The 20,907-nt window shown below is 45.7% G+C and overlaps 1 protein-coding gene across 1 annotated transcript in view; it reads right to left on the bottom strand.

Moving 5' to 3' along the window:
• PGPEP1L (pyroglutamyl-peptidase I like) overlaps positions 1 to 20,907 on the bottom strand; it is a 49,379-nt gene that overhangs the window by 10,033 nt on the left and 18,439 nt on the right. The window contains exons 3-4 of the mRNA XM_030873155.2: positions 2,444 to 2,566; positions 1,212 to 1,438 (exon numbers count right to left, since the gene is read on the bottom strand). Coding sequence (XP_030729015.1) covers positions 1,212 to 1,438; positions 2,444 to 2,566 — 350 coding nt within the window. The remainder of the gene's footprint in view (positions 1 to 1,211; positions 1,439 to 2,443; positions 2,567 to 20,907) is intronic.

The raw sequence follows: 20,907 nt of genomic DNA, 5'->3' as shown, positions 1-20,907 counted from the left end.
GCCTTGTTAACTTCCTTAGTAAACAGCTTGAAGCCATCAAACTTTAGATGATACTAACACAAGGGTACAAGCAACTGGGACTGCAGCTTGGCGAAAATCAGACTTATTTTAGCCTAGTCAGGAACAGTTCTGCTCCTCTAATCCAGGCAAAAATTATGCTCATATTCAGCAGGAAGCAGTTCAGAAGTCAGACCTTTGCCCTTCAACGCCCGTCAAGAATGAGGAGCAATAACAAGGAAAGGGGGATTTTATTGCCAGAGCTGCTCCAGGTCTTTGCTCAAAACCTGCCAACCCCCACCTTTAGCAGGAGTTAACATAAATCTTTAAGTTAAAGGATCCAGAGATAAGAAAGAAAGCTACAAACAAACAAACAAAAACAGGTGGTACTAGCTGGGACCAAGATGGCCAGGAACCTGACCTCCAACAGACCCTGAGTCTCATTATATGTTGATTTTACTAAACTAGCTTAATATGCTTAATAAGACACACCTACTGGTGTCCAGGACCAGCGATTAAGGACCATAAAAAGGATAAAAAGGGGGTGGCACCTCACTCCCTCAAAAAAGCCCTGCCCCTTCCCAGGCAGACTAACGCATATGCCTCCCCATCATCAGCCTCACTCTGCCTCCCTTTGTCTTTATTTTTAAAATTAAATCTCTCTCACCAAGTAGGTGAGAAGTTGATCTGTGAACTTAGTTCCCACTTCGCCATTCTTTGGCCACTGAATAAAGCTCGAACCCAAAGGGAAAAAGAACACTCAGAGGCCAGGCTAGGACCTGAGCAGGGTTCATAGGACTTAATTTGGTACCAATTTGTTCATTCATTCTTTGCAGGGAGGAGTAACTATCTCCTAGGGGGTCAGAGTCTGGAGGAAAAAAGGTAAATTAATCTTCATCTGGGCTAAACCAGAAGTTAATTCACAACTTTGCCAGCAATAAAAAAAAATAAAACATCCATAAAATGTTAGTGGCTCTCAACTTCTCCATCCTACCCCTTCTCCTCTGCCAGCCACCAGGCCGGTGAGTGGGAGGGGGACTCGGAACCAGGCCTGGGCGTGAGTGAGCAATGGGCCAGTGTGCAGGGTGACTGGGCTGTTCCCCGCCGCCAAGCACCCAGCTGGATGGCACAGGATGGTACATCCCAGGAGAAAGGCTGGTCAGAGGCCACTTCAGCCCTTCCTCCTCCCCTACGTGCCCAGGAACAAAACGCACCTGCCTGCGTCTCGGGAAAAGGCCACCTCCACGCCCTCGACCACCGCGCGCCTGCTGACGGCCCTCATGCTGACTCCCGAAGCAATCACTTCCGGGCCATCTGGAAGGCACACGCCACGCTCAGGGTGGAAGCCTCGGATGTCGGCATCCCTGTAGCCCCAGTTCTTGCCGCACTGTTCCAGAAAGATGGCCTTGGCGGTGGGGTCCATGCCCACATGCACAACGAGCTGTGTGAACACACGTGGCGGCAGGAGATTAGGGAAACTGAGGTCTGCTCTGCCCCCCAGACCACACAGAGGGAGAGCTCTGGGGTGCAAGACACCTCAACATCCCAAATGTGCCAGCATCACCCCCATCCCCTGCCTGCTTCCCCTGATGAATGTGCTGGAATGAAAAACAGCTGGATAGAAACCCATGTGGCATCTTTTATATTTTAAAATATTCTTACAGGGTAGTGTATTCCCTTTTTCCCTGGGGGATCCAGCTGGTATCTAAGTGTGTCCCAGGAGAAGTTTAGCCTTTCTGTGGAGGCTTCCATCTCTTTTATGAAACTCTTTAATAAAGGAAGTTAGTAACAGTCTAATAAAATATTGTTAGAATTTTTTGAGCTGATTATTTTTCCTCTTTGAAAAAATAGCTGATTGTTTTATCAAAATATTTGGGGTGTTGTCTTAATGGTTTGGTGGTCTGTGTTTTATTAATATTATCTGGTCGTCGTGTTTGGGGGATATTTGTACCAGCTTCCTATATAGTAACTCTGTTGTGGTAAGATAGGCTGGGAGTGATGAAGATGGGCCTCCCCAGGTGGGCCACTCTCCCGTCTCCCAGTGGGGGCTGCCCTCAAACTGCTCTCCTAGGTCCAAGAGGTCCTTGCCTCTCAGCCCACCTCACAACCCACCTGCCCTGCAAGGGCCTGGCTGGGACCTAACCCAAGGGCCTCTCTGTTAGGTGGAAACTACCTTTGGGTCCGGGCTGGGAATAAAGCTTCCATTTCTTTTCCTCCTTCTTTCTCTCCAGAGTCTTATTCCAAGATCTACTCTGTCTTTCATCTTAAACTTTTACAAATAGACCCTTATGAAATCATCTGGGCCCTTACTGGTGGGATGAGGGGGCAGGGTACACTTCAGCCATTAACCCTAGAAACAGCGTCCTGGGGTTCACAGGTTCTGGGTCTCCACCACATAATCAGCCCTCTGTCCCCCAGCCCAGCTGCCTCCCCAGCTGTCATTTACTTGCGGTTGAAGATCCTCCCAGATTCTGGTGACCCTCTGCTTCACCTCTCTGTAATCCACTGGCAGTTGAAGAATCCGCAACTCCACCTCCATGTCACGCCCCAGACCCAGCTTGGAGAGTTCCTGCAGAAAGAAACAGGTGGACTCACCTTTCCTTATGGAGGGTCAAGGGGAGTTCCTGAAAAGCCAACATCGGGGTCATCCAGTCCATTCTCAGGGCCTTCTGTGGGCCTGGACCCTGCCCTCAAGGAGTGGCAAGGGGCCAACAGGGGGGCCATGGTTCCTGCCCTACACACAAGGCCCCACAGAGCTGCTTCTGTCAAGGTGCACGTACCCCAAAGGCATGCCTGACCCAGTCTGCAGGTTAGGAAGTAGCTCACAGAGGGGATGCAGAGGAGTTCTAGGGGACAGATGGGGGTGAGTTGGATGAAGAAGCTGGAGAAGAGTGTGCCGGGCAGAGGGAGTTGCAGAGGCACAGGGAGCTTAGAACAGGAATTTATCATCTCACAGTCTTGCAGGACAGAAGTCCAAAATCAAGGTGTCAGCAGGGTCATCCTCCCTCTGTACCTGGTAGGAGAAGGATCCTACCTTGCCTCTTCCAGCTTCTGGTAGCCCCCAATAGTCCTTGGCTTGCGGCAGCATAACTGCAGTCTTCACATCACCTCCCGTTTGTGCATGCTTGTTTTTGTGTCCAGATTCCCCGCTTTATAAGAACACTTCACCCATTACACTCTATAAGGCGGTGCTTTCCAGAAGGTTGATGGCATTACTCTTGCCAAAGTAGAAAGTGCAAGGAAGCCAAACTGTAGTTCTCTGTGGCCTTTATAGAGCTATAGGTGTGGAATGGAGTGCATTTGACATTGGACTTGACACCTCTGTGTATTTTACTTATCTGAAAGACAATGCCCAGGAGACTGAAAGGCCCTGCTTCGGCTTATCAGCTGTTTCCTTTCAAGCCTCTAATCTGATGCTCAAACATCCTTGACTAGTGGTTGGCATTAGAATCCCTCCACTGTTGGGTTCTAGTGGAACTCCTGGTCTAGGGCTGCCCTCCACAACCAGCCACCTTGACATTTCAGTGCAGGAAATAGGAATAGGCACTCTAGGTGGAATAAATACAGATGTCACACATTGCCTCACATCAGCTCAGGTCATGTTTTGCCATCAAATAGATTAAGGAAAACTTTTAATATTTAGAAATCTTTGGATGTCAGAATTGCAGATAAGGGATTGTGGACCAGTATAAACTTGAACTTGTTCAAGTATTACCATGGAATTATTCTCCAGTATCTTCCTGGCATATTTTCTCTCCCTAACTAGAATGTCTCCCTCTTCCTCTTTCTCTCCCAGTTGTCCCTACAGGGAGAGCTGGCAGCTAGGGAGATCTGCCCTGTCACCAGCTCTAGGGACTCTGCTAAGGGGCAGTCAGCCTCCCCTGGAAAGAGGTGACCACTGTCGCCCACACTGTGGGGCTGGAAGTCCTGGGGCCTGCTGATTCCCCTGGAGTACTTGGAGCAAGGGGAGGAACAATTGGAGCCAATAGACATCCACCACTGAGGACAGAAGGCAGACAGGAGGGTAACTGCACCTCCACTGGCTACAGGTCTCCCAGGGCCTTGGCCAAGCTGCCTGGATGGCTACGGGAAGTCTGCAGCCATCCTGAGGTCACCAGTATGTGTGGTAAGCTGTACTGGTGTTGGGAGGGGGAGCTATGGACTGAAAATATGCCTTCCCCCCTCCAAATTCATATGTTGAAACCCTAACCCCCAATGTGATGGTGTTTGGAGATGAAGTCTTTGGGAGGTAATTAGGTTTAGATGAGGTCATGAGGGTGAGGCCCCCATGATGAGATTAGGGCCCTTATAAGAAGAGGAAGAGAGACCAGAGCCTTTCTATCTCTGCAATGTGAGGGAGGACATAACCAGAAGGCAGTCATCTGCAAGCCAGAAAGAAAGTTCTCACCAGGAACCAAATCTGCGGGCACCTTGATCTTGGACTTCCCAGCCTCCAGAACTGTGAGAAATACATGTGTGTTGTTTAAGCCACTCAGCCTATGGTATTTTGTTATAGCAGCCCAACCTGACTAATACAGGTGACCTTCCAGTTGGTAATGAGATTTGGCCTGGTTGAGTTTCAGATACATGCCAGTTCATCCACCCAACTCATTATAACTCTTGAAAGTGACACAGCCAATGTGGGACTGAAGTCAGAATCTGATTTGGGATATTGAGGAACTCCTTCCAACCTGCAATCATGGAAAGAGTCTCCAGGCACTGACTTATGTGGACATTCTGCTCCCTCAAGCATGTGTTCTCCCGCTCTCTCTCTCTCTCTCTCTCTCTCTCTGTCTGTCTCACAGACACACACTTGGTGTCCTGGGCCATCTACACTGTGACCCATGGCAGACAATAGCATTTTACAAAAAATAGGCCAAGCTGGTGGTCATCAGCAGCCTAAGCCTGGAATGAGGAGGGAACAGGGCAGAAGGGTGCACATACAAAGCGAGACCCCAACTATAGTGATGCAGGGAAAGGCATGGGCTTTGGAGTCAGAAAGACAAAGGTTTGAGATCTGGCTCTGCCACCTTTCACTGGGCAAACTTGGGCATGTTATTTAGGCTTGGTGCATCTCAGTTTTCTCATCTGTGAAATGGACATAATGAAAAGCCAGAGGGATTTTCACAAATGTTAAATGATTCACAAAAAGTGCCCAGCACAGCATCTGGCACAATCGGGACTTTATATGAAGGATTGATGGTTATAATTAATCCATATTAATTTGAGAAAGTCGTTTAAGAGGGATTTATTGAAAGTGATATTTATTAGAATTTGATGAGCTTGGGCCTGTCAGAAGCAGTGAGTAGAACATTCTGCAAAAGCAGTCGGCAGGCCACTGGCTGCCACCACCCTTTCTGCCAAGGAGGGTTGGTTGTTTTAGCAAAGAGAGTATCCGTTCTGTGCAGACCAGAGCGAGCCAGGGGTTTGTGCTTTCCAGACTGGCACACTTTCTCAGCTAGAACTGCAGAGTGTTTTGTGCTCAAGGGGGCAGGGACAAAGCCTGGTATAACCGTTACCAAAGTGGAATCCAGGGTACTGTTCTAGCCACAGGAACCACCAGGCTCTGCAGGGAACTGAGTACCCATGCCAGGCCCATAATCCCGCAAAAAGCCTGAACCCCACCAGTCACAAAGGTCCTCGGGAATCAGAGAGTCCCGCCTTCTGCCTTTCTCCCACTTCTTCTTGCCTCCATGTCATCCGAGATCTGGTCACCAGGAACACATGGCAGTTTAACAAAGGGAACCGAAAGAAGGAGAAAAGACACCAGTTGCTCTCGGAATTTTTTTAAAAATCCACCGAGACTGTGGCACCAACTGGTGTTCCAAAGCGGTTGCTGTTTTTCCAAAATCTAATTCTTCCCTTATCAAATGAGAGTCTGGGGCTAGTACCAGGAAACAGGAAAGCATTTCTTCACTCAGGCATTCAAGAAAAACTCCCCAAGTGCTTGCAATGCAGTCCTCTGCTAGGGCTTGGCGTGTCCTGGAGGGTCACGTTCTCAGAGGAGACGCAGACCAGGAACGGGACGTGATCACAAGAGTCCTGGTTCCGGTTCCAAGGGCTGTGTTTGGCCGCCCCCAGCTGCGGAAGCCTGAGGGTGAGGACCCCTGACTAGGGCATTAGGAAGGAGCCCAGACCCCGCTTTTTCCTCTCCCTACTGCGTGGGTTTGGGCAAATTATTAAAACTTGCTGAGCCTCAGTTTCTTGATCTGCAAAACATAGTAATAACAGGACCTCCCTCTCAAGGGTTGCTGTGAAGGTCAAGCAAGGCTGTGCACATGGAGTTGCAGCCTAAGAGGGCTGCACAGAGGGGGCTTTGACTGGCACTTGGAGGATTAAAAGAGTGTTCCAGGGAAAGGAATAGTGGGAGCTTGGAGGTATGTGCAAACACCCTCCCTCCCTCCCTTCCTTCCTTCCTTCTGCCCTTCCTCCCTCCCTCTCTCCCTCCTTCCCTCTTCCTTCCATTCTTCTCTCGTTCACTTATCCATCAGTCATCGGACTAGGCACTCCTGCGTGCAGCCTCTGTAATAGGCTCTGGCTAAGGGTCTAGGAGTGCCTGTGTGTGCATGTCCGGGGGCTGACCATGGAAGAGGAAATGACAGCTACTTCTTCTTGACCTGCAGGGCTGGAAGGGACCTGGGAACCATCGGGTGCTGAGACCCAGGCCTGGGCTCCCTCCGACCCCATCAGGCTGGAGGCGCTCCGGGGAGAGAGAAACTAAGGCCAGAACTGGGGAGGGGCTCACCAGGCACAGGAAGAAGCCTATAGAGGTGACAGGAGGCCTAGCATACTAAGTATAGGACAGCCACCAGTGGAGCATAATGTAGCCATTCAAAATGATTTTACAAAGAATTTATTGACATAGGAAAACCCATGAAAAGAAGTAAGTTTAAAAATCAGGATCTCAGACTGTTTCCTGCAGCCATTTATGGAAATGGAAACATACTGAAAATGGTCATCCCTTAAGGGGAGAATTAGGGGAGATTCCTATTTCTTTCCATACTCGGCATAACATTTTCACAATGGAATATTTTTGTATGTAATATTTTTCTGGCTCTGAAAGCTTAACAAAGAGTCCAGTAATCAGACTAGCTGCCCCTGGAGCATCCTCGCTGTGTGCAGGCACTATGCCCAGCACCTCACCCCAGCCCCCCGATGATGTCACCATTTTACAGATGACAAAACCGAGGATAAGTTTAAAAGAAGGGAGGAGTTCCAGGGAGTAGTCACAAAGGAGATGTTACCACAACATTGGGGTCAGCTGTTTAAGGCTTGGGAGAGTTCCCAGGTCACTCTCCTTTCCTTAACAAAGCCAAGTTCTGTTCTCTATATGTGATGACTGTCCCAGCCTGCGCCCAATATCTTTTGGTTATTCCTCCAAACTAGTGGGTCTCTTGCCTGAAAAATCCAGTATGAAAAACAGTGACCCCGTAATTCCTAATCCTCTAACTAGAGCAGTTGTCTCCAAATATTTCTGATTGTATGCCCCTATTGATAAAAGATTTTAGTGTGCACACATGCATGTGGGCATGCACGTGCACACACACACACACACACACACAATCATTAGCTGATGTCTTCATGTCTTAAGGCATGATACACACTGCATGTGGGCTTCACTGTTAATAAGTCGATGTATATATTTTCAGTGGTTTTCTTAATTCTTCCCCTTTTTTGGCCAATTTCTTATTAGATTGTTCTTGTTTTTACATCAAAATGTGTCTGGGAGAGAACTCAGATGAGGTTAGGAAAGGGTCACTTGGCTGTTTTCACATGTTTGTTCAGGTTTGCATCAGGTTATATCTGTGGGGTTTTTGAAGATCATTTTTGTAAGGATTCCTTGATCATAATTTGAGGCTTAGTTTAATTAAAACTGGATAATATAATTCTGAAACCCATTAACTGGGCTGAAATACTCTGTAATAAAATAAAAATTATTCAAAGATGGAGGGCCTATCACCATGGTGTCCCTTGCTCCAAGGGTGACACGTTCCCTCTTCCCTCAGGAAACCAAGCCTGTCCAAGGACCTGCAGATGTACAAAGCCAGGTCAGCTTTGGTCCAGCTATGAAATTTAGTTTTATAGACTAAAAACATAGAGATTCACACCCATTAGGATGGCCACTATGAAAAAAAAAAAAGATAGCAAGTGTTGGCAAAGATATGGAGAAACTGCAACCCTTGTGCACTGTTGGTGGGAATGTAAAATGGTGCAGCTGCTATGGAAAACAGTATGGACACTCCTCAAAATATTAAAAATAGAATCATCATGTGATCTCGCAATCCTATGTCTGGGTACATATCCAAAAGAATTGAAAGCAAGAGCTCAAAGAGATATTTGCACATTCATGTTCATTGCAACATTATTCACAATAGCCAAGAGATGGAAGCAACCCAAATGTCCACTGATGGATGAATAAACAAAATGTGATCTATACAATCAATGAAATATTATTCAGCCTTAAAAGGAAGAAAATTCTGGCACATGCTACAATATAGATGAGCCTGGAAGACATTCTATACTAAGTGAAATAAGCCAGTCACAAAAAGACAAATACTGTATGATTCCACCTATATGATGGATCTAAAGTGGTCAAATTCATAGAGACAGAAAGTAGAATAATAGTCATCAGGAGTTTGGGGGAGGGGGAAATGGGGAGTTGTTGTTCAACAGATACAGAGTTTTAGTTTTGCAAGCTAAAAAGTTCTGAATATCTGCTGCACAACAACGTGAATATACTTAACACTACAGAAATGTACACCTAAAAATGGTTGAGATGGTAAATTTTATGTGATTTTAATCACAATTTTCTTTTAAAACCATAGAAATGGAAATCCTGATATTTTCATCCTGTCTTCCAATGGATCAACTTGCAAACCCCATTTTGGAAATGATTTTGGATCCTCAAGAAGGTGCTGATGTAGGAAGTATTGGAGGACAAGGGGTGGGTGGGCCTGCACACCTCTCACCTCTGCTTAGGAGGTTGGGCAGGAAAGGGTTAACCCAGGAGTCTGTGGCTGCTCAAACTCTGCACATTTCCAAGAAACACCTGTCTTCAGGACTGGCCCTTGGCTGGCTCCTGGGAGAAAGAGCTCTGAGCCCTTGGGATGTTCTGCTTGATTAGAACAGTTTTGTATGCCTGTGGCCTTGGGTCACATTGTGCTAGTTTGATGAGAGTTTATGCCAACAGTGTGATTTATGGTGGATGCCTGTTTTGCTCTGGAGTCTGAGTAGCTGAGGGCAGGCAGGCAGGCACTGCATACCTAAGTGACTGACCCCAATAAAAACCCTGGACACCAAAGCTCAGATGAGCTTCCCAGGTTGACAACACTTCACACCTGCTGTCACATGGCATTGCTGGGAGAGTTACATGTATCCATGCAACTCCACTGGAAGAGGACACTTGGAAGCTTGTACCTGGTCTCTCCTGGTCTTTGCTCCATGCACCTTTCCCTTTGGTGATTTCAATATGGATCCTTTTGCTGCAGTACACTGCAACCGTGAGTATAACAGCTTTTCTGAGTCCTGATTCAGGTGAATCTTGAAGTCTGAGGGGGGTCTTGGAAACCCCCTGACACAGAGGTATCTCAATGGCTCTTGAATCCTGGCCTCTCCTTAAGAATCATTTCTTCTTTATTTTCTCCTACTAGCTTTTTTTCCAAGCAGAAAAGAAGGCAATTTTCTCTGTTTTCATTCATTCATTCATTCATTTTTTTCCAACATTTTTCAAGTCCTTCCTTTGTCCAAGCGCTGTGCTGCCCTGTTCCTACCATGGGTGGGAAATGCCTGTGGAAAGTAAACATCCTCAGAGCAGGCAGAGGGCAGGCAGGAGAGATGGTACTACTAGGGTCACCTTGGAGGTCACAACTCATTGTAGGAGTCAGGAGAGCAGGTTTGGAGTCTAGTGGGTGCAGTTCAATTCCAGATTTGCCCCTTGGGCACCACCTCAGGCATTTGACTTTGGGAAAATGACTTAGACTTTTAAGAGCTTTGATGTCTCATCTGTAAAACTGAGAGCCCTTGCAGTGGCTCTCCATGGGGATACTGTCCCCACAGAGGGTGTCTGAACATATGTGGAGTGCTCTTAGTGTTTAAGGGAAAGCTACTGACAGTGCCTCAGAGGCTGAGATGCTAAATATCCTTCAATGCACATCTCACTTTATCCCACACTCAACACACAATAGTCTCAGAATAACAATACTAACTCCACTTTTAACAATATGATGACTGAAAAGTTTGAGATATTTTTGTTTTCTATTTGGTTTTCTGTCCTTAAAGTAAATTGCTGGGTTTCAAAACTACTCATCATAGTTCCTCTCTGTGTGATTGTGTCACTAACTGGACACACTGTTAGGCTCATTAACTCAATTTACACGTAATTTCTATGGATTCCTTTTTAAAAATTTTAACGTTGCTTTATTAGTATGTAAAATATGCTACATGGTTCCACAGTTAAATCTACAGAACAAGCTTTATTCAAAGAAGTCTAGTTCCTTTGTTTTTCCCCTCCATAAGAAACTATTTTTTAGCTGTATGATTTATCCTTCATTTTTAATTTCCATAAACAAATATGTGACATATATTTAGGCACCCCTCCCTTCTTATATACACTTTCCCCACCTTTGTGCATCTGTCTTTCCTTATTATTGCCAGTATATCTTTGGGGGAGCTTCTAGAAATTTTCTGGATTGCTGGAGCAACACATATATTATCTTGCTGGGATTGCCAAATTCCTCTCCATTGGGGCTGTACCACATTGCACACCCTCCAGCAAAGTATGACAGTGCCCATCAGCCTCACAGCCTTGCACACTAGTTGTCAAACTTTTGGACTTTTGCCAATCTGATCTTAGCATGGCTTTAATTTGCTTTCCTCTTATGAGCAAGTTTGGGCATATTTTCACATGGGTAAGAGTCATTTGCATTCCTTTCTCTATAAAGTGACTCTCTGTATCTTAGGCATACTTTTCTTTAGGGTCAGTCACTTTTTTTTTTTTTTTTTTTCATTTATAGAAGCTCTTTATATATCAGGGATACTGCCTTTCAGCTTAGAAGTTTATCAGCTGTATTTGCCCTGAGAGGACTGGACAGGACTGAGTGGGGAAGAGAAAAGACAGAAAGGAATCACCCGCCTAGCTATGGAATAGCAATAGGGAGTCTGCCATGTCCAGAGACCTGGCTAGAAAGGAAGGTAGGTAGAGATTGCCACTGGAGTTTGCTTTTCAGAGGGACACGGTTGGATGTTATTCATCTCTGAATTGATCTCCAGTGGTTTTTGTCCCAAGGATAACACTACACTTTCATTGTCTGTCAACGGTGCTCTCGGCTCCAGTGGGTCCCCGTCTGGGAGCCTGGGCAGATTCAGGCTTCTGCTTGTGGCTCCCAGACCTAAGGAGGCCCCAGGTCTTCTATGCAGCCAGGAGCAGAAGCTTAACCAGAACAGCTACCTGATCCATAACAAGCAAAATCAAGGGTGTTGGAGGGGAGGTACTGTTCAGGCTATAAGATCAGCAGTTCATGCTTTTGATAGGGGCTGGGTACCTGAGGACTGCAATCATTAGTCACATGATCTTTCTTGCAAGGGAGACGTTTTACAAAATAAAGTGTTCTCTGAGTGTCAATCCCCCCAGACTTTACGAGCCATAGAGGACCTCAACCTCAGGTCTGTTCAGCTTACCCTGTCTCTGCAACTGGGTGGAAATGCACCCTCAACCATTTAGCACATCTGACTTTTTCCCAGTGAACTACAGATGGAACTATTAACCAAAATTATCTCAGTCCAAAAGAACATTCCTCCTGCTGGTCTGGTTTCTAATTACCCAGAGGCATGTAGTCAAAGGAACTTGGGTCTGGAAAGTCGAGGTACAAGCCTGTCGCCTCCAATTTCCTCTCTGCCTCTTCCAGCTCTGATACCCATGGTCCTGTGATGCTACCCATGGCCTTTACAGTGGCTACTCCCTCCGCCTGGACCACTTCCCAGGGAGGCTGGTCCTGGTCACTCAGGTCCCAGTCAAAATGTCACGTCCTCAGAGAGGCCTTCCTGGCCCACATCTGCTAGAGGAGTTCCCAAGTCACCATCCAACACATCACTGTTCCCTATGATCTTCGTGGCCCGTAGGACTTGCTGACATTCTCTTGCTTAGTTTTTCGTTTCTTGTCAGTTTTGCCACCATGGAGCACCAGCACCACCGGAGTGGTGTGCTCCAGATGTTGTGGAATGACATGGAATGATCTGTCCCACAAATCCTACATGATTGCATTCTTCACTGGGATTCCAGGATTATCCCAAACAAAACATAATAATAACTCTGTCTACTTAGACTTCTGGAATTTTATCAAACAAATTTTCCAATCACCTAGATTTGAATATTTGACTGACAAAAAAAGTGCCCTCTGGGGCATGTACTAAATAGAGAAGCAGGAGTCTTTGTTGTCCAAATGAGGGAGTGGGGTGTTTAATTTCATTTTCAGTTTATTTTTCAAAATCGAATGTGGGAGATATTTTTTCCTGTGTGTTATATTGGTCATTAATTCTAGTCAAGCCAGACCACTTGATTGACATCTGCAAAAATCTTGGGAAAAAAAGTTCAAATATACAGATACAATATATTATTATGAAGGTTATTTTCAGTTCCTAAAAAAAAATGACCAGTCAGGAAATTCAAAGGAATTGAGTTAATGATACCTCTCCACTCCTTTCAATGACCTTTGTCTTGATTTAAGGGTACTGGTTTAATAGGATTTATATTAACACTGTGGTACTAATCAAACTGGCAAAGATTTTAGAAACCATAACACCCTAGTGTTGGGGTGTGTAATGAAGCAACATGTACTCTCATTCACTGCTACTGCAAAGGGGAATTGGTATAACCCTTCAGAAGGGTTATGTGGATATGTGGTAACATATCTCCAAGATGGTGTTACCAAACCGAACTTGGCAGTTTGCTACTGACATGAGGTTGTAGTGATGAGAAGTACAGCATTTACTGCAGGGCCAAGCAAGAAGAATGGGCAGCTCATGCTCAAAAGATCCAAACTTGGACTTCCCTTGTGGTGCAATGGTTAAGAATCGGCCTGCCAATGCAGGGCACACAGGTTTCAGCCCAGGAATATCCCACATGCCACGGAGCAACTAGGCCTGTGCCACAACTACTGAGCCTGCACTCTAGAGCCCATGAGCCACAACTACTGAGCCCTCATGCCACAACTACTGAAGCCCGTGTGCCCAGAGCCCATGCTCCACAACAAGAGAAGCCACCACAACTAGAGAAAGCCCATGCGCAGCAACGAAGACCCAATGCAGCCAACAATAATAAAATAAATGTAAAAAAACAGAGAAGCCACCACAATGAGAAGCCCGCACACTGCAACAAACAGTAGCCCCCACTTGCCACAAATAGAGAAAGCCCACGCGCAGCAACAGAGACTCATCATAGCCAAAAATAAATAAATAAATTTATTAAAAAAAATAAACAAGATCTTTATATGATTCCTTCAAAAAAAGAAAAAAAAGACCCAAACTCCCTGATGGCTTTCAGGGAAGGATTTTTAAAGGCAACATTTGGGGTGAGGGGTGCAGGGGGCATGAATTTCTTCTGATTGCTTGGTGGTGAGGTAACAGGGTGGTGTTTCAGGAATCTTAATTATTAACTTTCTGGTTCCAACCAATCTGGGTCTACGGGCTTGTGGTCAATGTGTAGTCACCATCCTCCACCTGGGTAGGGAGTCTCAGTTTCTGCAGAACAGCACAAAGATTTGCGTCAGATTGTTACGTATACCCTTTGAGGAGGAACTAGGACTCTGTGTTATGGCTGAACTATTGTTTAAGCTATTATTAATTTTTGTTCTTGACTGCTTTTCCTATGTTTCTGCATTCCCTCACTTTCCTAATTAGTAACTGCTTGAATCTGCTCTTTGGAACTCTGGGAAGGCCTAGGAGATGAAAGCCTTTTTCTACAAACAAGAAACACGGAACATGGAGGGGCTTTTGTACTGGAGAGGGCCCAGCAGGGTCCTACTCGATTTCAGTGGCTTCAGTTACGGAATGAATGTTTGTGTCCCCCGAAAATTCATGTTGAAGCCCTTATTCCCAGCGTGATAGTATTTAGAGATAGGGCCTTTGGGAGATAATTAGGTCTAGATAAGGTCATGAAGGTGGGGCCACCACAATGCGATTAGCATCCTTATAAGGGCATGATGAGACTAGAACTCTGTCTGCATGCTGCATACATGCACCCAGGAAAGACTCTGTGAGGTCATAACCAGGAAGTGGGCCCTCATGAAGAACCCAACCATGTTGGCACCCTGATCTCAGACTTTCAGCCTCCAGAACTGTGAAAAATAGATATTTATTGTTTACGCCACCAGTCTATGGTATTCTGTTATAGCAGCTGGAGCTAAGGCAGTCCCCAGTGGAGCATGCCTCTGGTATTCACAGCCTGCTGTCATCTCCTCCCACAGTGTGCCCGAGCTGGCCTGAACTCATTTTACCACCATAATTCAGCCAGTTCAGGGCCTAAGCCATAGGAGGGCTTAGCAGCTTCTCCCCTAGGCTACCCCATGCTGAGACCTCCTGTGGCAAGGTCTGCTGTCCTAGCACCCAAGCCAAGCTCCGTGATCCTGTCCCAGCCTCCTTCCTACTACAACCACAAGAGAGACCCAAATAAGACCAGCAGAAGAGCTGCCCAGCTGAGCCTAGCTGACCCACACAGCCAGGAAGGATAATAAAATGGTGGTTGTTTGACGCCATTAAGTTCTGGGCTGGCTTGATTGCCAGCAACAGATACCCAACCCAGAACATGACAGTGAAGACTGAGAGGACATGCACTATACTTGGGGTTCTTTTTAGATGGGGAATTACAATCTATTTTTCTGTGTTTCTTTGTGATCTTTGGAGGTCTTATGTAATTGCTCCTCAGTAACTGGAAAACAGAACAAAGCACATTGTTAAAAGTGAGATGTATGTTTTTTTGCTTCCTCGGGAATGTAGTTTCATTAACAGTGATATTCCTTCATGAATGTTAATTGCCCCTGCCAAGTTCTAGGCCTGTGCTGGGTGCTGGAGACAAACTGGAGACCAGGACAGAAAAGAGAGAAGCAACAGATACAGAGAAGAATGTAATGGGGGAGGGAAGGTGGCCAGGCTCAGTGGCAAATGTGGGCAGAAATAAAGATTTATGGTGAAATAAGCAAGACACGATGGACAAATATTGTATGATTCCACTTACATGAGGTTGCTAGAAGAGTCAAATCCATAGAGAAAGGAAGTATAATGGTGATTACCAGGGAGGAGGGAATGGGGAGTTAGAGTTTAATGGGTACAGAGTTTCTGTTTGGGATGGTGGAAAGTTCTGGAGATGAATGGTGGTGATGGTTGCACAAGAATGTGAATGTGTTACTACTTAGCCTGCGCGTCTGGAGCCTGTGCTCTGCAACAAGAGAGGCTGCGACAGTGAGAGGCCCGCGCACCGCAATGAAGAGTGGCCCCCACTTGCCGCAACTAGAGAAAGCCCTCGCACAGAAATGAAGACCCAACACAGCCAAAAATAAATAAATAAATGAAAGCTGAGCTGATGTCCTTCTTCAAAAAAAAAAAAAAAGAATGTGAATGTGTTAAATGCCACTGAATTGTATGTTTAAAATGGTTAAGTTATATGTTACGTGTATTTTACCACAGTTAAAAAATATGTGTTGATTCCCCGTCACTCTTTTCCACCAATATTTTTTAACCTGACTAAAAAGTACAGTCTGAAGAAAGACTAAATTCACAGTAAATCACTTAGGTCAGGCTGCCATCTCCATCTTTCAGACAGGGTTAATAACTAGGTAGGGATTTTAACAGTCTCCCATGTTCTTTTTTTTTTAAATTTTATTTATTTTTGGCTGCATTGGGTCTTTGTTGCTGTGCGCGGGCTTTCTCTAGTTGTGGTGAGCGGGGGCTACTCTTCGTTGCAGTGTGTGGGCTTCTCACTGCAGTGGCTTCTCTTGCTGTGGAGCACGGGCTCTAGGTGCATGGGCTTCAGTAGTTGCAGCACGTGTGTTCAGTAGCTGTGGTACACGGGCTCTAGAGCGCAGGCTCAGTAATTGTGGTGCACGGGCTTAGTTGCTCCACGGCATGTGGGATCTTCCCAGACCAGGGATTGAACCTGTGTCCCGGGCACTGGCAGGCGGATTCTTAACCACTGCGCCACCAGGGAAGTCCCTCCCATTTTCCATATCCAAAAGCCTTCTGGAGTTCTGTGGCATCAAGATCTAGAAGTTGTCTTTGAGACGACAGCAAGGGAATCTGAAAGGTGACAGTGTCTGAGCTTCTGGCCTACTGAAGGAGTCTCAGGATTTGAGAAGTTCTTTTCTTCTAAAGAGAAGAATTTTGGATGGCAATTATTCCCACAAAAATTCTGTATTGCAAATCCAGAACAATCTAAATGTGGTTATTTTACCAGGAACTAGGGAAGAGGCAGGGACAGTGGTGAGTACAGACTTTTCCGGTGGCCAGGGTCTGAGGATATCAGCTGTTTGGAAGAGGGTATGGTCTTGAAAAGGGAAGCTTGTGATTAACTGGTGTTTATTTGATGTATCTTTGAGGAACTAGTAAGGATACGAGCTGAGCTAAAACTTTACAGGTTATTATTTTATTTGATTAAATCCTAACAGCAACCTTTCGAACCAAGAAGGGGAGAAGAAAGGAGGATCTGGTCAGCTTGGGCCTCAGTCTCCTTACCTGTATGATGGGAACAATAACAATACTGTGTCTACCATAAAGATTATTAGGACCCCAGGGAGGTCAAGTAAAATGGCAAAGAAAAAGAGGTCTTTAGTGACTTTGATGGGAGTAGCTTGAGTGTGGAACCAGGGCTAGAAGCCAGGCAGTGGTAAATGAATTTAAAAATTAACAGGAATTATGTTCTCTCTCTCTCTCTCTCTCTCTTCTTGATCCTCTGGCTAGAGGTTTATCAATTTTATTGATTTTTCTCAAAGAACCAGCTCTTGGTTTCTTTGATTCTCATTATTATCTTTCTGTTCTCTAGCTCACTGATTTCTGCTTTGATCTTTATTATTTCATTTTTTCTCCTTGGTTTGGATTTAATTTGCTCTTTTTCCAGTTTCTTAAGGTAGAAACTGAGTTCACTGACTTGGGACCTTTCTTCTTTTCTAATATTGTCATTCAGTGCTACAAATGTCCCCCTAAGTTCTGCATTAGCAATATGCCACAAATTTTAATATGCTGTGTTTTCACTTTCACTTATTTCAAGACTTTATAATATTGCTTCTGATTTTTTCTTTGATCCATTGCTTATTTAGAAGGGTATTATTTAATTTCCAAATATATGCAGATTTTTCAGATATCTTTCTGTATTTGATTTCTAATTTAAATCCACTGCAGTCAGAGAACATACTTTGTGTATCTTCAATTCTTTTGAATTTATTCAGACTTGTCGTATGACTCAGGATATGGTTGATCTTGGTAAATGTTCTACATGCACTTAAGAGTTGTATTCTGCTTGGGGTGGAGAGTTCTGTAATGTCAATTAGGTCAAGTTGGTTGATAGTTTGTTTAAGTCTTCTGTATCTTTGCTGATTTTTCCATCTATGTGTTCTATCCATTATTGAAAGGGGAATATTAAAATCTCTATAACTGTGGAATAATAGGACTTACAGTTATATTAGTTTTTGCTTTGGGTATTTTGGAGGCACTGTTATTATTGGCATAAACGTTTAGGGTTGGGCTTCCCTGGTGGCGCAGTGGTTGAGAATCTGCCTGCCAATGGAGGGGACACAGGTTCGAGCCCTGGTCTGGGAAGATCCCACATGCTGCGGAGCAGCTAGGCCCGTGAGCCACAACTACTGAGCCTGCACGTCTGGAGCCTGTGCTCCGCAACAAGAGAGGCCGCGATAGTGAGAGGCCTGTGCACGGCGATGAAGACTGGCCCCCGCTTGCCACAACTGGAGAAAGCCCTCGCACAGAAACGAAGACCCAACACAGCCATAAATAAATAAATAATTAAAAAAAAAAAAAAGAATCCGCCTGCCAATGCAGGGGACACGGGTTCGAGCTCTGGTCCAGGAAGATCCCACATGCCGTGGAGCAACTAAGCCCATGAGCCACAACTACTGAGCCCTTGTGCCACAACTACTGAAGCCTGCGCAGCTAGAGACTGTGCTCCGCAACAAGAGAAGCTACCGCAATGAGTAGCCCGTGCACTGCAACGAAGAGTAGACCCCGCTTGCCCCAACTAGAGAAAGCCCAGGTGTGGCAATGAAGACCCAATGCAGCCAAAATAAATAAATAAATAGATACAACAACAACAACAACAACAACAAAAATGTTTAGGGCTATGTCGTCTTGATTAACTGGCTGCTTACTATGTAATTGTCTCCAAATCATGAGCTCTTAGAACATAGTTACCAAGACGGATAAAGGATAGGAATGATCTTACAATGGGCAAAAGAGAGGATGACCCCAGCCAGGATGCTGCCTGAGGACTGCTACCCCGAACGCATCTTACGGCTCCCCAGCCACATCCCCATCTCTGGAGAACCCAGGGCCTGAAATCTCACCTCCATAGATGCTTTGGGTTCAACAGTCCCTGTCTAGATATTTTTGCAAATGCCTGTGAGAGAGGAAACACTGCATCAGCATATCTTCCTGCCCAGAGAGAAGGTGCAGCTTGTGAGGGGGGTGGGACCAAAAGCTGGGAGAGTCAGGAGCATCCCAGAGAAGTGCAACCTTACCAAGGCTGGTCGAGGGTGCAGCGTGATTACCTGTGCTTAGATGTTAGTTCAGAGGCCTGGGACCCATCAATGGTGTCTCAAATTGGCTCACAACCTTCAGGCCCACCAGGACCTCCATGGGTTTTGGAATCCCAGGTGTAGCATCCCTAATGTAATGCCAACGTTTTTTCAAAATGTGAAACGTGCTTCTAATGTGGATGTGAGGATGAAGATGAGAAAAACCATTGCTTATAGCCTCTTTCATTTGTTTGTTTGTTTGTTTCTCCAAAAGCTCTGTCCCTCCCCAGAGAAGCTAAGGGTTGTCTTTGAATCCCAGTTCAAACTGACATTCTGCTGCCTGATCTCCAGGGTCACACTTGTTTGTGAACTTTTCTCTGGTGTTAGACTGTGAGTGTTGCAGGATATATTTTCATCATATTTATGGCAACACAAATACAACCCTAAAGCCCTCAAGATTCTGGTGTGGATTCCACAGAACAAGATAAATAGGCCAGAGTGTTTCCTATGCTGACAGAGTGTGTAATCCAGAAAAGACATGATGTATTTCATCAAATCTGAGCCCAGAGAGCGAACGCAAAGCATTATTGTATAAACCACCAAGAAAGCAAAAGCTCTGCTCAACTGTAACAAAGTGTAAGATAGAATTGACTGTAAGATTCGTCTGATTTCAGGATGCCAAAATGTTTAAAAAAATGGAAGTGGGGCTTCCCTGGTGGCGCAGGGAAAACTCTCTGACACCAGTCAGAGAGTTTGCTCTACTTTGGCACCAGGAGGGAGTTGAGGACTCCACGTTTGCTGGGGGCAGGGGTGGGGGTGGGGGACCGCCAGTAAGACACTGGAAAGGTGCTGGTGTCAGTGTCAGTTGAGAGTCCGCCTGCCGATGCAGGGGGCATGGGTTCATGCCCTGGTCCGGGAAGATCCCACATGCCACGGAGTGGCTGGGCCCGTGAGCCATGGCCGCTGAGCCTGTGCATCCGGAGCCTGTGCTCCACAACAGGAGAGGCCACAACAGTGAGAGGCCTGCGTAACACACACACAAAAAAAAAAAAAAAAAAAAGGAAATGGCTCTTTGCATCAATGAAATATGATAAGTGATGTGATAAGGACAGGAGTACAAGCAGTTTTTTTTTTTGACTACACCAGGTCTTCGTTGCTGTGCACGGGCTTTCTCTAGTTGTGGCGAATGGGGACTACTCTTTGTTGCGGTGCATGGGCTTCTCATTGCAGTGGCTTCTCTTGTTATGGATCATAGGCTCTAGGTACGTGGGCTTCAGGAGTTGCAGCACGTGGGCTCAGTAGCTGTGGCACGCGGGCTCTAGAGTGCAGGTTCAGTCGTTGTAGTGCACAGGCTTAGTTGCTCCGCGGTATGTGGGATCTTCCCGGACCAGGGATTGAAGCCATCTCCCCTGCATTGGCAGGCAGATTCTTAACCACTGCGCCACCAGGGAAGTCCCAAGCAGATTTATATATAAAAGGAATGCAGTTAATTTAAAAAAGTGCCCACCTTAGTCTAACTTTCAATGGTGGAAAATGAAATGTGGGATCTTGTGTTTCCCTTGGAAGAGGTGTGTTAGTAAGCAGGGATAGTATAGGAGGTGGGAAAGGTTTCAGGAGAAGATGGACTTTGATAAGGAAGTAAGCCATAACCCAAAGTATAAAAAATTATCCATGAGTCCATACTGACATAAAGAAATGATTACATAAATACATCAACAGGTGAGGCAGGAAGAGCCAAATCTTCCACGCAGACGCATCCCAAACAATTTATGGAGACACTCTGTCCTCAAGGGGGCATAATTCCTCCCTCCTTGAGTGTGAGCGGCACCGAGTGATCTCCTTCCAAAGAGTGAAGTATAAAGAGGGGGAGAAAGCAACTTTACAGTGAGAAACTGGGAAGGACTCCCTCAGCCAGGTGATCAAGGTCAGCGTCAACGGTGATCAGTCACGTCAACAGTATGTGCCCCTGATATTATGGGATAAGAATGGTACTTGACCTCTGTTCCTCCTCCCCAAGCCTACTTGTCTAATCATGAGAAAAGCATCAGACAGATCCCAATTGAAGGACAGTCTATAAAATACTGGACCAGTACTCCTCAAAACTGTCAAAGCCACCAAAAACAAGGAAACTCTAAGAAACTGTCAAAGATCAGAGGAGCCTAAGGACACATGAGGACTAAGT

Source organism: Globicephala melas, chromosome 2, assembly GCF_963455315.2.
Source record: "Globicephala melas chromosome 2, mGloMel1.2, whole genome shotgun sequence".
Lineage (NCBI taxonomy): Eukaryota > Metazoa > Chordata > Mammalia > Artiodactyla > Delphinidae > Globicephala > Globicephala melas.
Note: the sequence above shows the minus strand (reverse complement) of the source record. Positions and strands in the feature narration are given on the sequence as shown.